Source organism: Uloborus diversus, chromosome 7 (genome assembly GCF_026930045.1).
Source record: "Uloborus diversus isolate 005 chromosome 7, Udiv.v.3.1, whole genome shotgun sequence".
NCBI lineage: Eukaryota > Metazoa > Arthropoda > Arachnida > Araneae > Uloboridae > Uloborus > Uloborus diversus.
In genome coordinates this window covers 77,201,551-77,215,547 of record NC_072737.1, presented here as the reverse complement: position 1 = coordinate 77,215,547, position 13,997 = coordinate 77,201,551, and the positions used below count along the sequence as shown (strand labels likewise).

The following is a 13,997-nucleotide window of genomic DNA, read 5'->3' as shown; positions in this document are numbered from 1 at the left end:
TGGAAATTTATATTTTTAATGATGAAGCAACTTTCTCAATAATAGACGTTTTATAAGTAATATTGTTCATACAGAAGTTTTACGTATGAACTGAGTTTTGATGCTTCATTTCATACGGGAAGGTTTCGAAAATTGGATAATTGGCGATTTTTATCCATTGGCGTCAAATTTGTTGTTTCCAATGCCACGGCGAAAATGTTTTTCCTTTGCATACGTAAACGAAGAGTAGAAGAATATTTATTTGAATTTAGCACAAGGTAACATAGTGTCTAAAATAAAATTGTTCAAGCCAAGAATTTTGACGACCACACAAATTTCTCAATGGGGTTGTTTCCTACAGTCAAAAATACTACTTTTAGTCACTGAAATTGATACAATAAGCAAAAAAAAAAAAAAAAAAAACGTGGAGCTAGGGAAAAAAAAAAAACTTTTCACAACAGTTATTTTTTATTAATTTTTTAAAAGTCCGATTCTGGAAATAAGGCGCTGTCTTTATGACGTTACAAATGATGTACTTTGGCGTGCTGCTCCATTGCCGCTCTAAATGTTTACGCTTTGCTGTCAACTGCGTTTTCAGGTTATGATAATTTGCGATGTGTGCTGATGGCATCAGTGAATAGCATTTCATCGCTTTTAATGCAATGTGCAGAAGCGTAAAAAATGAATTTCAATCTGCGCACCAATTAAAATATTAGTTAAAAAATATTAATTTGTTTCCAAACTATTTAAAAAATGGCTAAAACCTATGTTTTTAAGCATGCTCTTTCAAAAAAAAAAAAAATCCTTTTAAAATTTCAGAAATGACCCCATTACCGAAATATCCCCTTTCATCCATTTATTTTGAGATTAACAGACAAAAAGTAAAATTGAAATGAATTACTACTGTTTGGTATTGTATGTACATATAAAAATTGTACGTTTCCCCCGATATGCAGTAAACATGAGTAACAGTAGAAATAAAAATGTTGGAAGTAGTTAAATTCATTCAAGTTTTCTCAAATATTCATTTATGAATATGATCGAGTTTCGACCACTGGGCGAACACTAGTAGTTTTTAACAGACAAGTGACTTTCTATGGTATGATTGATCGGTGTAAGTTTTTTTTTTTTTTTTCACAATTCATTTTTAGAATCTCAGCACATTTTATGCTGGTTCACCTCTAGTTTCACTGACATTAAAACCCCCTCCTCCCTAAATATATCAAAAGGTATGATTGAAACTGAAAAACATCAGGGAAGGAAATTTCGTGTCAGCGAAACTCGGGGGACACCTTTCTGCGCAGTAACAAATAATTTATAATTTTTGTATAAAGGTAGGAATACAAGCAAGATTAAAACTACATACTTCGCTGATCTCGGCTCATATTCATGGTGTTTTTCATACCAAAAGTTCTAATGTGCCGATTTTGTTCCATTAAGTATTATTAATAAAATAGACATTTGGATTCTTTTTCTGTCTGATTCACTTGTTTTTTGTGAATTACCTACGAACCACAACGCGTTTTATAGGCGAATATTGTTTTGTGTTGCTTATTCACAGCAAGAAACAGAAAAGTGTTCTTTTAAACCTTTTAAAGCTTAAAATTTCATTATTAGTAGGTACTATCAAAGAATATGGTACTTTTTTCTGAAGTAGTGCTCGAAATGAGCTTTAAATCTTTGCTTTAAACCTTTTAAAAACCCTACTCTTAAGCATGTAAGGTTTTACATTTTGTCTAAAATGGCAAGCTATTGTTCGTTCGAATCGAAATGTTAAATCATTTTAATAAAAACTAAGAAGCGATTCTTGCTGATTATTTGAAAATAGATATTAATTAGAATGTTTGAGGTAACAACAAAGGACTAATTTTTACTAGACTTGAAATCACTGACTATTGTAGTTGCATTTAAAAAGAATTTCTATTGCCCATAGATTCTTAAAAATTAATTTCTTGGTGAACTCATTATGTAACATTTCAAACTCAATAAAACTTTTTTCTGAAGGTTAAAACTTATGCTACCGTAAGCGAAAACACTTAAAAATTGCTTTCGGCGCAAACCAGGACATGTTCTTTAAATAGATAACATTTAAAATAGTTGCTTTACAGAAGCGAGTATGAAAACAGCTACTTTAGACAAAAGTACTGCGTCTTCTACAGAAATTATTTTGTGCACCAGATCTAATAACTAATCATTTGCTTTTGATAACTATATTTACTAATACAGTGGCCGCCGCTTATATGAATCACATTTGTTCTAAGCAATTTGGATTCCTGAAAGCGGCTGATTCAATAAAGCGGCTAATTCAATAAAGCTGGATTTTATTGCTTTTTGACAATTTGATTAATTAAAGCGGCTGATTCAACTAACCACTGATTCAATTAACCGGCGTCCACTGTATTGTGATACACGCACTGAAGCAATTTAACTCTAATTTTATCATCCTCTAGTTTAGAGTTTAACAATGGGGTCGTTTCCAAAATTTTAAAAGTATTTTTTTCTGAAAGAGCATGCTTGAAAACATAGGATCTGACGATTTTTTGATAAATTTGTTTACGTTTAATATTTTTAAAAAATTACTTAAATTGGAGCGCTTTCATTGTTTACGGCTTCTGCCGATGACATCACAAATGATGAAATCCCATTTAGTGTTGCCATTCACAGTTCAAAATATTTAATTCGCATCTTTACTCACGTGTATTGGCAGCGATATGGTTGATAGCAAGCGTAGAGCGCGATTTTAATTCGCTGCTTGATTATCATAACGTGGAAACGTAGTAGAGAGATGCGGAAAAGTGCATCATTTGTGACGTCATCAAGACCACACCTTGTTTGAAAAATCGGACATGTAAAAAATTAATTAAAAAAAAAAACTGTTGGGAAAATGAAAGTATTTTCTAGGTCTATGTTTTTTTTTTTTTGTTTTGTTTTGTTTTCGCTCATTCTATCCATTTCAATGACTAAAAGTAGTACTTTTGACTGAAGGAAACCACTTCATTGTAATTTTTTCTTTCTGGTAACAGATTTAAGGCGATTTTTTTTTTTTTTGTTAATTCTATTTTGTACACAAGGGGAACATTTTGCCCTGAAAAACCATTTCTTTTACCCCTTCCCCAATACCCCTCACCCGCTCCCCCTCCCCCTTAAAACAGTTATCGTAACTGTGATGCAAAGGACTCGAATCAACGTGGAATGAAAGTTAAAAATTTCAACCTGTCAAACTAAATATATGTTAACATACCTGCACTATAAATTCCAAATATAGATGAAATTTAGATTAATTAACTTCCATTAAAAAAAAAAGAATCAACCTAAAAACAAGAGGGAAAAAAAGATAAAACAAAGACTTGAAGTCCCAAGTTTCACTCACCGATATTTTTCGGAGCACAGTTTGCTGTTGCCGGCCTTTTACTGCTTTGGAATCGTTTTGTCGAGCTTGGCATACTCTTAGTATTTCAAGAAGACATTCAACGCCACCAGCCCCAATAAAATCTTCAGTGAAGCTACGAAAAGGAGAAAACCACATACATTAATGTTTATATAATATATTACATGTTATTACGTTTTATTGAAGAAGCGATTGCCCCCGAAAAAACATCATTTTGAGTCGTCTGAGTAAAGTAGCTAACTTTCAAACACAATCTTTTTTTTTTTTGTGGTATATGAAAATTTCTTTCAGATTGAGACTCAATTGACGAAATTATTTATAAAACGAATGGGCGAGGTAGTATCTTCAAGCGATGACAGGGCACCCCGGTGAGAGGTCACTCTGAGCTCCCGAAAATGTCCTTATTCGGGGAATTTCATCCAAATATTCGGGAAAATTATCATTACTTCGTTCATATTGACTTCGTTTAAAGGAGCAATTCCTAGTTGTTTCGTAAGTTTTGGGATTGTTTTCTACGTGAGACTTTTTTTTTATGTGGTCCCTATCCATCGCATAAAAATTATTTTATAACTGTATTGCGAAAACAACTTTTTATAGCTACTCGTTAACTTTCGAACATTTTTTATGCGGCCCTATCCATCGCATAAAAACAGGTTTGCGTGTATATTGAGATTTCCAATTATTTTAGTGACATAACTCCCAGATGACGTGAGTTTTAAAATCTGTTCTTATCCAAGAGACTCAAAAATAAATAATGATAAAATGATACAGTACAGTACTCTTTTTTGCACTCAAAAAAGATATAAATAGAACTATGAGTCACATTTAACCCATTCACGATTATTTTAGAAAGTAATATTATAAGTAAGAACGTATTGAATAAATCCTGGAAGCTTTTAGATTTTGGATTTCAATTTTAATATTCTAAACATACTCATGAACTCGAGTATTTATTAAAATGTATTATATTTTTAGAAAATTTTCTTATGACATAGTACTGTTTCATATATTATACTAAAAATGTTAAACCATATCAATGATTAAGAACTTGTTTTTAAATAATCTTCCTCTGTGAATTCATAGAAAATTTCCTGACAAATTATGTCCATGAGTATTGAATATTTCAAATTAACAAGTGAAAACATTTTAAATTTGCACTCACAGCACTAAAAAAGATCTCATGCACAACCCTGAAAAAATGAGTAATATCGTTTATTATTATTATTATTATTTCTCTGGTTTTCAAACGCTACGACAAAATTTGTGATTTGATAAAGTGAATTGCTGGACAGAGATGTAAACTGTTTGGTATACACATTATTTAACTCAAGCTTCTCTGATTTTCAAACGCTGCGACTAAATTTATGGATTTGATAAAGTGAACGGTTGGACAGAGATGTAAACTGTTACGTATAAACATTATTTAACTCAAGCTTTTCTGGTTTTCAAACGCTGTTACAAAATTTGTGATTTGATAAAGTGAATTGCTGAACAGAGATGTAAACTGTTAGGTATAAACATTATTTAACTTAAGCTTCTCTGGTTTTCAAACGCTGCGACTAAATTTATGGATTTGATGAAGTGAATGATTGAACAGAGATGTAAACTGTTAGGTATAAATATTCTTTTAACTCAAGCTTCTCGGGTTTTCAAACGCTGCGACTAAATTTATGGATTTGCTAAAGTGAATAGTTGGACAGAGATGCAAACTGTTAGGTATAAACATTATTTAACTCAAGCTTTTCTGATTTTCAAACGCTGCGACTAAATTTATGGATTTGATAAAGTGAGTGGTTGGACAGAGATGTAAACTGTTAAGTATAAACAGTACTAAACTCAAGCTATAAAAATAGGTAAAATCTATAGAATATATATTTTGAACTTGACATTTTTCCATTTTTTAATTCAAGAGAAAGGAGAACCACGGGGAGACTAAGGTAAACACTCCAGTAGTGGCCAGTGCATCAGTGGTAGCCACTTCAAGGTTTACATTTGACAAGTCTCTCGATGGATTCAAAAGTACATCAAACGTGCAGGAGGTATACCTCCTGCACGTTTGAATCTATTGAGAAACCTGGAATCTCTTTTTTTTTTCAAATATAAACCTTGAAGTGGCCGCTATCGGTGTATTTTACCTTACTTCTTTGACACACTCTGAAGCTACTAAAAATTTGACCTGTTTGTTTTCATATTTAATGTCTAAAAAAACAATCATACCAATCCATAGAAAAATTATGTTTCATTGCAAATTGCGCTATATTACCTTCAAGATTTTGTTAAAACTAAAAATACATCTCCTTCTTACTGAGTGAAGGTACGAACTATGTCATGCAACATTTTGCGACATAGCAAATCAAATAGTAAACCGGGTCAAAAAATATTTTCAAAAATTTGTTTGCCGAAGGTTTGTGGGAATAATTAGTTTTTGAAGAAACTTATGGTCTTTGAAAAATGTGTTTTATAAATACTAGATTGGCTACTACTTGGCGATAAACAAACTGCCAGAAAAGTTACTTAGGTCAAAAGACATGAAAATTTCTCCGTTGGGTAATCTTTCACTCTACTCTAGCTGCAGCAGCAACAATTCATAAAATAATAACATCGCATAATCGAAGTTCATGCCTCTTTTTATTGACGAAACAACCAACCCTCCATAGTTTCGACAAGTTCTATTCAGAAAATTTCAAGTTCAAGGCTCAATTATGCGCCATAGAATTCCAAATAGGCTTTAATTGTTTCGGACACGCTTGCGGGTTTTCGTTGGTGTGTGAAAGCACCGTTTGTTGCTCAGAATTATAATTTAGACCCGCGTGATCGCCTGTGCTATGCATGACGAAGCGGAAAAAGCGTTCCTTTTACTACGTACGTTTCCGAATTAAGCCATAAGTGATGTTAGAGGTGGTTGTTAACAAGTTGTACCACCCCTTGTCTGTCAGAACCATAACGCTGCACGTGTCTGTGAAATCTCTTTCCCGTTTCAAAACATTTTAAAGCTCGTTTTCAAGTCATTGAGCACATTTGTCTATGATAAAATACCAAACATGTCGCGTCAGGACGGTGGAGAAAATGGTTCTTGCAATCTAAATTTTTAGCTCTAAACAGAAAACAATTGAAGGGCTCGGCGCAAGAACGTGATAAGCCACACTTTTGAAAAAATGAGCTTTTGTTCTAAATGCTGCTTTGATAATTGAAATAAACATGACAATGGATTATGTCATTGTAAGAAAAACTTATCTGGTTTTAGTATTGCAGACTATAGAATGTGTAATATCTACAAAGCATACGTGTAGAATTTTTCAAAAGTTGCAATTTGGCCTACCGGAAAGAAACTCACGTGGCGTGTCACATTCTTGCCCCAAGCCCTTCAATTATACGTATGAGTGGGAGGAATAAGAGTGGGATAGTGTGAACTAGGACTGCGGAGTCGAAGGAAAAATGACTTGACTCCGACTCCGTGGATTTTAGAAACTGCGACTCCGATTCCAACCCCGCAAACACAGACAGAGTTGTGAAAGTTGAAAGAAGATGTCCGACTCCGGCTCCAACTCTTGAATTTTAAACATTCGACTCTCGAGTCTGATTGCCCCAAAATCAGTCCGACTCCTTTACCCCAAAATCAGTCTGACTCCTTTACCACAAAATCAGTCCGTTACCGACTCTTCGACTCCCACTCCACAACCCTTGTTTAAACTCATGACGCTCAATATTCACCAATCAACTCACCTACAAAAATTCAACTAATCATGAGGACTATGAGTTGATTTCACAACAATAAATTTAATAAGCTTCGTGACAAAATGCTTTGAAAACTCGTGTTAACAAAACGCTTTTTTTGGACACCGAGCTATTGAGGCACTTATGCTTCCATTATGAGTGCAGAAGTTTCAAAAGATCATTAAATAGCTACTCACATTAATTCCCCAAGATAAATATTTGGTGCAATGTCAAGTCTGAAGGAAGCATCTAAATGTGTAATAAATTGACTGTTTTCTTTATTGGGTACTTATAACAGCTCTAAAATCATTCTTTTTTTTTAAACAAGAATGTTTTGTAGTTTTTATGACTTCCTATACAATGTACTAATAAACCGTCACTCAGCAGTTTCAGCACTGTATCTCAAGTGACTCTATTGTTTCACGCTTTAAAAATTCACCTTCGCCTTACGCATGCGTAGTTCGACTTAATGAACTTGAAAGAATTCCACAGCGAACACTTGAAACTGTTTACCCATAAAAATAATAGAAACATTGATACAAAATACATAAAAAGTTCTCGTAAAACCTATTTTATTTGTTCAAAGTTCTCAAACACAGCATATAAAGAAACTAAAACCAATGAGGTTTTTTTTTTTTTTTTTTTTTTTTTTTTTTTTTTTTTTTAATGGCTTTCATTGATCCTTAGTATCTGAAGAAGTCTCTCAACTTGTTAGGCGATTTGTAGCCAGACGTTGTTCGTTGCATGCATGACCCTCTGCTGCAACTCGACTTTCCTTTTTAATGGAGGTCACGTGAAAAACGACGTCTGCGCGCCCAAATTTAATTTACCTGTCAACTCAGACGGAGAATTTCTATTCGTCAGGAATTTAAATAAAATGAATGAACGGGTGAAGTTGTGGTCAAAGGTTTGAGATAGAGAGAAGAACGAATTTCTAAAGTGAGATGACTTTCACACGTTGAAGAATGTGGCGGTAAATTAAGTGAGTTTCAGAGAAGAAAGCTACTTGTTATTTTTCTTTTTTACTTCCATTCTATATGTTCTTGATGTCTGTGTGAAGAAAAATGAAATATAAATGATCTTGAATTTCAGCGGGGTTATTCATTTCGGCACAATTTATCTCCCATCTTGACAAACAAACTAGTATGGAAACTGAACACGTTCTTAAAATAGAAAGACTGCGATTCTCTATCTCCCCTCTCTCTCTCTCTCTCTTTTTTTTTACGCCTGAAATATTAAAATGACTTAGTAATAGATGATTTTGCAATATAGTTTTGAATCATCATCAATGCAAATAACGAGAAATACATACCAAATGTCTTCGAAAACAAGATATGAAATCTAAAATGCTTTAGATTTCATATCTCGTTTATATTAATACTATTAATATTCCTGAATGATAGATCCTGATCTATTAGGTTTCAGACGATTAATTATCTGATACAATGTAGTTAGATTTATCATTTATATCTTATTCTGTGCTTATTACGGCTGAGTTCGTTTATGAAGCAATTAATGTGATATGATTGCTTATAACTAAAAGTTTTCTAGTATCTGTATTCGAAACTCATACACGAAACAATTAACACGACTGGTCCGACTGTTTATAACCATCTGAGTGCTTTCAAAAAATTGTAGTGAAACTCCTAACCGTTTTGCTACTTTTTTCTGAGAGTTTTTTTTCCCTTTCGCCAGTTATAGTTACTGTAATGTTTCTTAACAAATAGTTAAAACTGCATTTATTGAAAAATTTAAAAAAACTACAGCATTTATTGTAGATAATTTCGAGTTTTAGGCTTAAATGAAAAACCTCACTAAGTTTCACCGCGCAGTTGAAATGCTGTGAAATCTTTTATCAGAAATTTCTGTTATTCAAATCCTTTAATTTTCTGTTAACATGAACGTGACAATTCAAACCCTTTCATTTTCAATTGACATGAATATCGAAATCCTTTCATTTCAGTTAACATGATGTATGTCTAACCTGATTATTTACAACTACACTCAAACCTGTTTTTGTGAGTTTTTTTTTTTTTTTTTTTTTTTTTTTTTTTTTTGCGGTATGTGAAATTTTCAATCACTGTGACCTCCTCAAAATTTCCTCATTCGAGAAATTTTGTCCGACTATTCGGCAAAAGTACCGTCACTTGGTTTATTTTTATTTCGTTTAAAGATAAGTTTTTGGGTTATTTTCTACGTGAGACATTTTTTATGCGGTTCCTATCCACCACTTAAAAACAGGTTTGTGTGCATATAATTTTTAAAGATTTGTTTTCAAAGCTCTCAAGCTCTCAAACAATTTTCTTACTTTTTACTCAACCTTCGCAGCAAAGTGCAGCATCGAGCCGTTTAGTTTCTTTTAAAGTCAAGTGTGAAAAGAAAAAGGGGGAATGTAAATTGAATTCATACATTATGTAAATGACTTCAATATGTTTCCTAACAATTAATAATAAATACATAAAAAAAAACACATGAAAATTAAAAAAATTTCCAATGTATACTAAAGATCGTTTCGATATTTATTTCAAAATACGAAGCACACTTAATATAGTAAAGCTGTTGAAATACAATGTGACATGTTTTGCCAAAACACAAAACACTCATCACTTTTTACTCTTATTGGAGCGTTAGTTTGAAAACTGTTTGAATAATATAGTTTCAAATTTTCTACTTCAAGGACTTTATACTACTTGTTAAAACAGAACGAACGTTGCTATATTTCAGCTAATGAACTACCTAGCAGCACGTCTGGTCAAAAACCATGTCAAAAGTTAAATCGAAAAGTGTCAGCCGAATTTTATACAAAAACGTTTGTTAGTTATACTATAAATTATCAAAATACTTGTTTGCTAAGTTGCACGATTTTCATCTGCATAACTAATTGTACTTAATGTTTTAGTGCATCTGCGAATGTTGTGTTGTAAGAGAAACTTGAAATTCTTTCATTTCCAGCACTTTTTTTTTATCGATTTACTCAATTGTGTTAAAAATATTAATGGCTGAAAATATGTGCGTGTGTTTTTTTTTTCCTTTCTTTTCAGTGAAACTTATTTTTACGTTTCGCAAATGTATTAAAAAGTGATTTTTTTAAAGGTTTTTCTGTTTCAGTTTTTGAATTCCCTCCTAAAACATTTTACCCCAATTAATTCGAAGAAGGGAAAAAGAAGGCATCCTATATAAAATTTGAAAGAAAACAAAAATAACGCTTATAACAGAGAGCCGTTTGAAGTTCAATCATTTAATTAACACCAACAGCTCAAGTCCCTTGATTAATGCATTGTAAATATTTTAAACATGATATCAATAAATATTTACAATACCTTTCATGAACTAATGTTGCAAAATATTGACATCTTTTCATAAAAACTACTCGTTCTTTTTAAACATTGCAGTAAGTGTTTGAAAGAAATAATGGAAGAGGAAATGAATAGATTTGTTAACTTTAAGAATATTTACTATATTTGTACCGTCAAACAAACTGAAAGATTACATTGTTCTCGCGCTTTGCATTGTACCCATCACGAAGATTCAATATCTGTTTCCTCAGAGACGCACGATTGAAAAAGTTTAATAAAAATTTACAAACTCCATTACCCTACTCAATATTTTATTGACCTATCTGTATTGTAAAGTCGTTCGCTTTACGGTCTTGGTTATTTTTCCTGGATTCTCTTGCTGGATAAATGGCGTATACACTTACACCCTGTCATTAAGAAATGCTAAATAAAGAAGGATATTTTGGATGTCAATAAAAGCTGGAGTTGAGTATTTTTAGTGTAAAAGAAATGAAGAGTCTAGATGTCGTGGTTAGAACGAGAGTGGTGTAAATCATTCTAACGTAAGATAAATAAATACCTTTGTGCTGAATAGTAAAGTCAGAACAAACAACGTAAGTAGAAGCACAAATTTATAAATTTCAGCAGACACGTGTTTCGGCGTTACAGAGCGAATCACTCTTTTGATTTTAACTCTTATCAGATTATCCAAAAATGCCCCAATTCATCAGATCTTGACTTTTGGGAATCCTTTCATATTTTGAGGAACAGTTCTAACTTAGTTAACGATCTTAGTTCAGTTCCATATTTTTCTAACATTTGGCTCCCATATCTTTAATTCTCCCCTTTTTTCCCACTCATTTTTATCTATCTTCCTTTGTTTATTTTTACCTTTTTGTCTTGATTGACCCCCCCCCCCCCCAATTTTCTTCTATTTATCTTTATTTTTCCTTTTTTCGAATATTTTTTGTTTCTGTTTATTTTATTTCTTTCTTTTCCATTCTGCTTTTCCTTTCTTGCGGTTCACGGTTACTGACAATTTCTTTTCTTTTTGTTTAAGCTTCGGCTTAATCCTTGTCCAATTGAATTCTTTCTTTCTGGGTTCGTACCTAAGAGAAAGCTCCTGGCCTTTGCTTGCATTCCTATTGGTTCTTGATCGGTTTATAACTTTGTCATTGGTGTTTGGCTAAGCCGCTGTTTTTATCTTTTAAGCTGCATGCTTATTTGCTCTTGGCTTTTGTCGGATGTCTTTTCATCCATAAGCTCTTTATTTTTTGCATTGAAAAAGGCGTTCCCTGTAACGCCGAAACACGTGTCTGCTGTAATTTATAAATTTGTGCTTCTACTTACGTTGTTTGTTCTGACTTTACATTCTAACGTAGTTTGGAGTAAATGAAAATTTTGTCAAAACACCTGCAAAATAACACATTCAGGAAATATTATAAATAAAAAATGAACAATAAAAGTTCGGCTGTTGATTCAATAAGCGGCATTTAAACTGACTTACAACTCTTATTTTTACCTGTAGGGTTCAGGTTTTTGGACAATTTTTGTAAGCCGAAATATTTTAATGTACATTTGTGCAATTAATAGTTTTAAAGAAGAGTTAAAAAGAAGTCCAAATTCATGTTTAGCTCAAATTGTTAAGGTTTTGACATACATCACTGCCATTCTAAACCGTTCATTTCCGAATGGAACCAGAACTCGTTCGATGTACTCTAACCATGACCGTTTCTTTGGGAGTCAAACAGAATCAGTCTTTAGGTATGAATGAGGTTAGAAGTAGGTTTTGAGGATAAATGAAAGGGATTTGCTTCTCAATGTTGTTCCAAACTGCCTTGCAATCAAATTGTTCCAAACTGCCTTACAATAGTTAAAATCACAAAGACATAAGTCCTTGTGACTGACTTTAATACTGAGATGATTGAGCCACATGCCGATCACTGCCTTGTCAAGTGGTCACAGAAGTCTGCGGATGGGACGAATCTGGGCTCGTATCCCGGCTCCGAAATGGATATACTTTCCCTCTCCTGTCATTTTTGTTTCTTTGTGTGAATGCGTTATTATGCTGTGAATGGTTGCCTACTTTATAAACGGGTCCGTATGTACTGTGGAAGTCAGACTTTACACCAAATTACGGTACAGTTGGAAAAGTGAAGAACTGCACCTCAAAATGCCAGCCTATAACTGGTACCAGACAACAGCAAACACAAAATGCTACTTTATTTAATTCGCTTCAGAGCTGTTCTTCAGATTCTTGCGGCAATGGACCGATCCATTCAAACTATCAGAAGAACAGGGTCTGTTACGGGGGTTCTTCATATTCTTGCAGCAATAGACCGCTCCATTCGAGCTATCAGAAGAACAGACTCTGTTAGCGGTGTCCTACGACTTCCACATCGTTGGAAACAGGTTGTACGCAGTGCTAGTGATTATACTGAAAGACTGCAAAACTTGGTGGCATGTATCACTTTTGTATGTAAATAAATAGTTGCTACTATTAAAGTTCCAACCCTCGTATATTCATGTAACACAAAAAAAGATATTGTTCCCCTTTACTTTTAGCCTTTTCTACTATAAGTGCCAAAACGTTAATCACTAAATTCTTGAACAAAGAATCAACTGCAGAAGTAAAGCAAAAAAAAAAAAGAGATAAAAAGTTTTGCGATTAAATTAACATAGTCTCCGTGGGCTTCAACTTTTAACGATGAATCAGTTCGTGAGAGTTTAATATAATAGAAACATTTATATTTAATCAACACGGATCCGTTAGGATTTCTTAACTTGCTGAAGACCATCTCTCACAATTAATTGTTGCCTTACTTAATATTCACCCCATGGTAGTGTCCTCGAAAACTTTCATTGTCATGCAAATTTTTAGGACAAAAATAGCGGTCGCATGTGAACTCACGGAATCTCCCTACATTCTTTTTGAAGTTTTGGAGGACGACGTCACTCTTGGGTGACCATCTTAATAGTCACCTTCAAGACGCGAAATTTCTCATCTCGATTAAAAGATACCGAAAGAATGGAAAGCTCCAGCACTCTCCCCTCCTCCCCTTGGCGGTTCTTCAGCAAGGTGCGCAGATCTTTAATTCGATTTTATATTCCATTCGCATCGGACACTCCTTTTTCAGTGTGTTCTGTGTTTGTTGTTCTTCAAAGGCACTGCAGACACGAAATAAAGTGAAAATGCTGGCCTTGAACCGCTGAACAACATGCGTCATCCTGCTTTTACGGTTTGCTGAACTGAGACCGGGATTCAACAAAGTAGAGGATGGAAGTTTTATTGTTGATTTTATTTTGTCCTGTTATTTTCTTTCGGCACTCCTTCCTCTCAGAGAAAAATTTTTCTCTGTTTTTCTTATTTATTTGACCGGTGAAATAAGCTTTAGCTTTTGTTGCAAGCCCCGCCCTATTCTTCGAAGAAAAACAGGTTCATTGTTTATGATTTCCGTTACCTTCAACTTCTTAGGTTTTCTCGCCATGTATGTGTGTGTTCGTGCTATTAGTTTACAAATCGAAAATCATTCCCCCCCCCCCATCTTTACTTTTTTCTTTACCGAAAACAACAGCAGTGAAAGAGCATGTTTCAGTGGTTTTTGCGCGAAAAAACAATGAGAAAAGTATTATTCGTTTTG

At 33.5% G+C, this 13,997-nt stretch overlaps 1 protein-coding gene across 1 annotated transcript in view; it reads right to left on the bottom strand.

Moving 5' to 3' along the window:
* LOC129225684 (uncharacterized) overlaps positions 1-13,997 on the bottom strand; it is a 190,323-nt gene that overhangs the window by 96,322 nt on the left and 80,004 nt on the right. Inside the window, exon 4 of the mRNA XM_054860160.1 lies at positions 3,350-3,482. Coding sequence (XP_054716135.1) covers positions 3,350-3,482 — 133 coding nt within the window. The remainder of the gene's footprint in view (positions 1-3,349; positions 3,483-13,997) is intronic.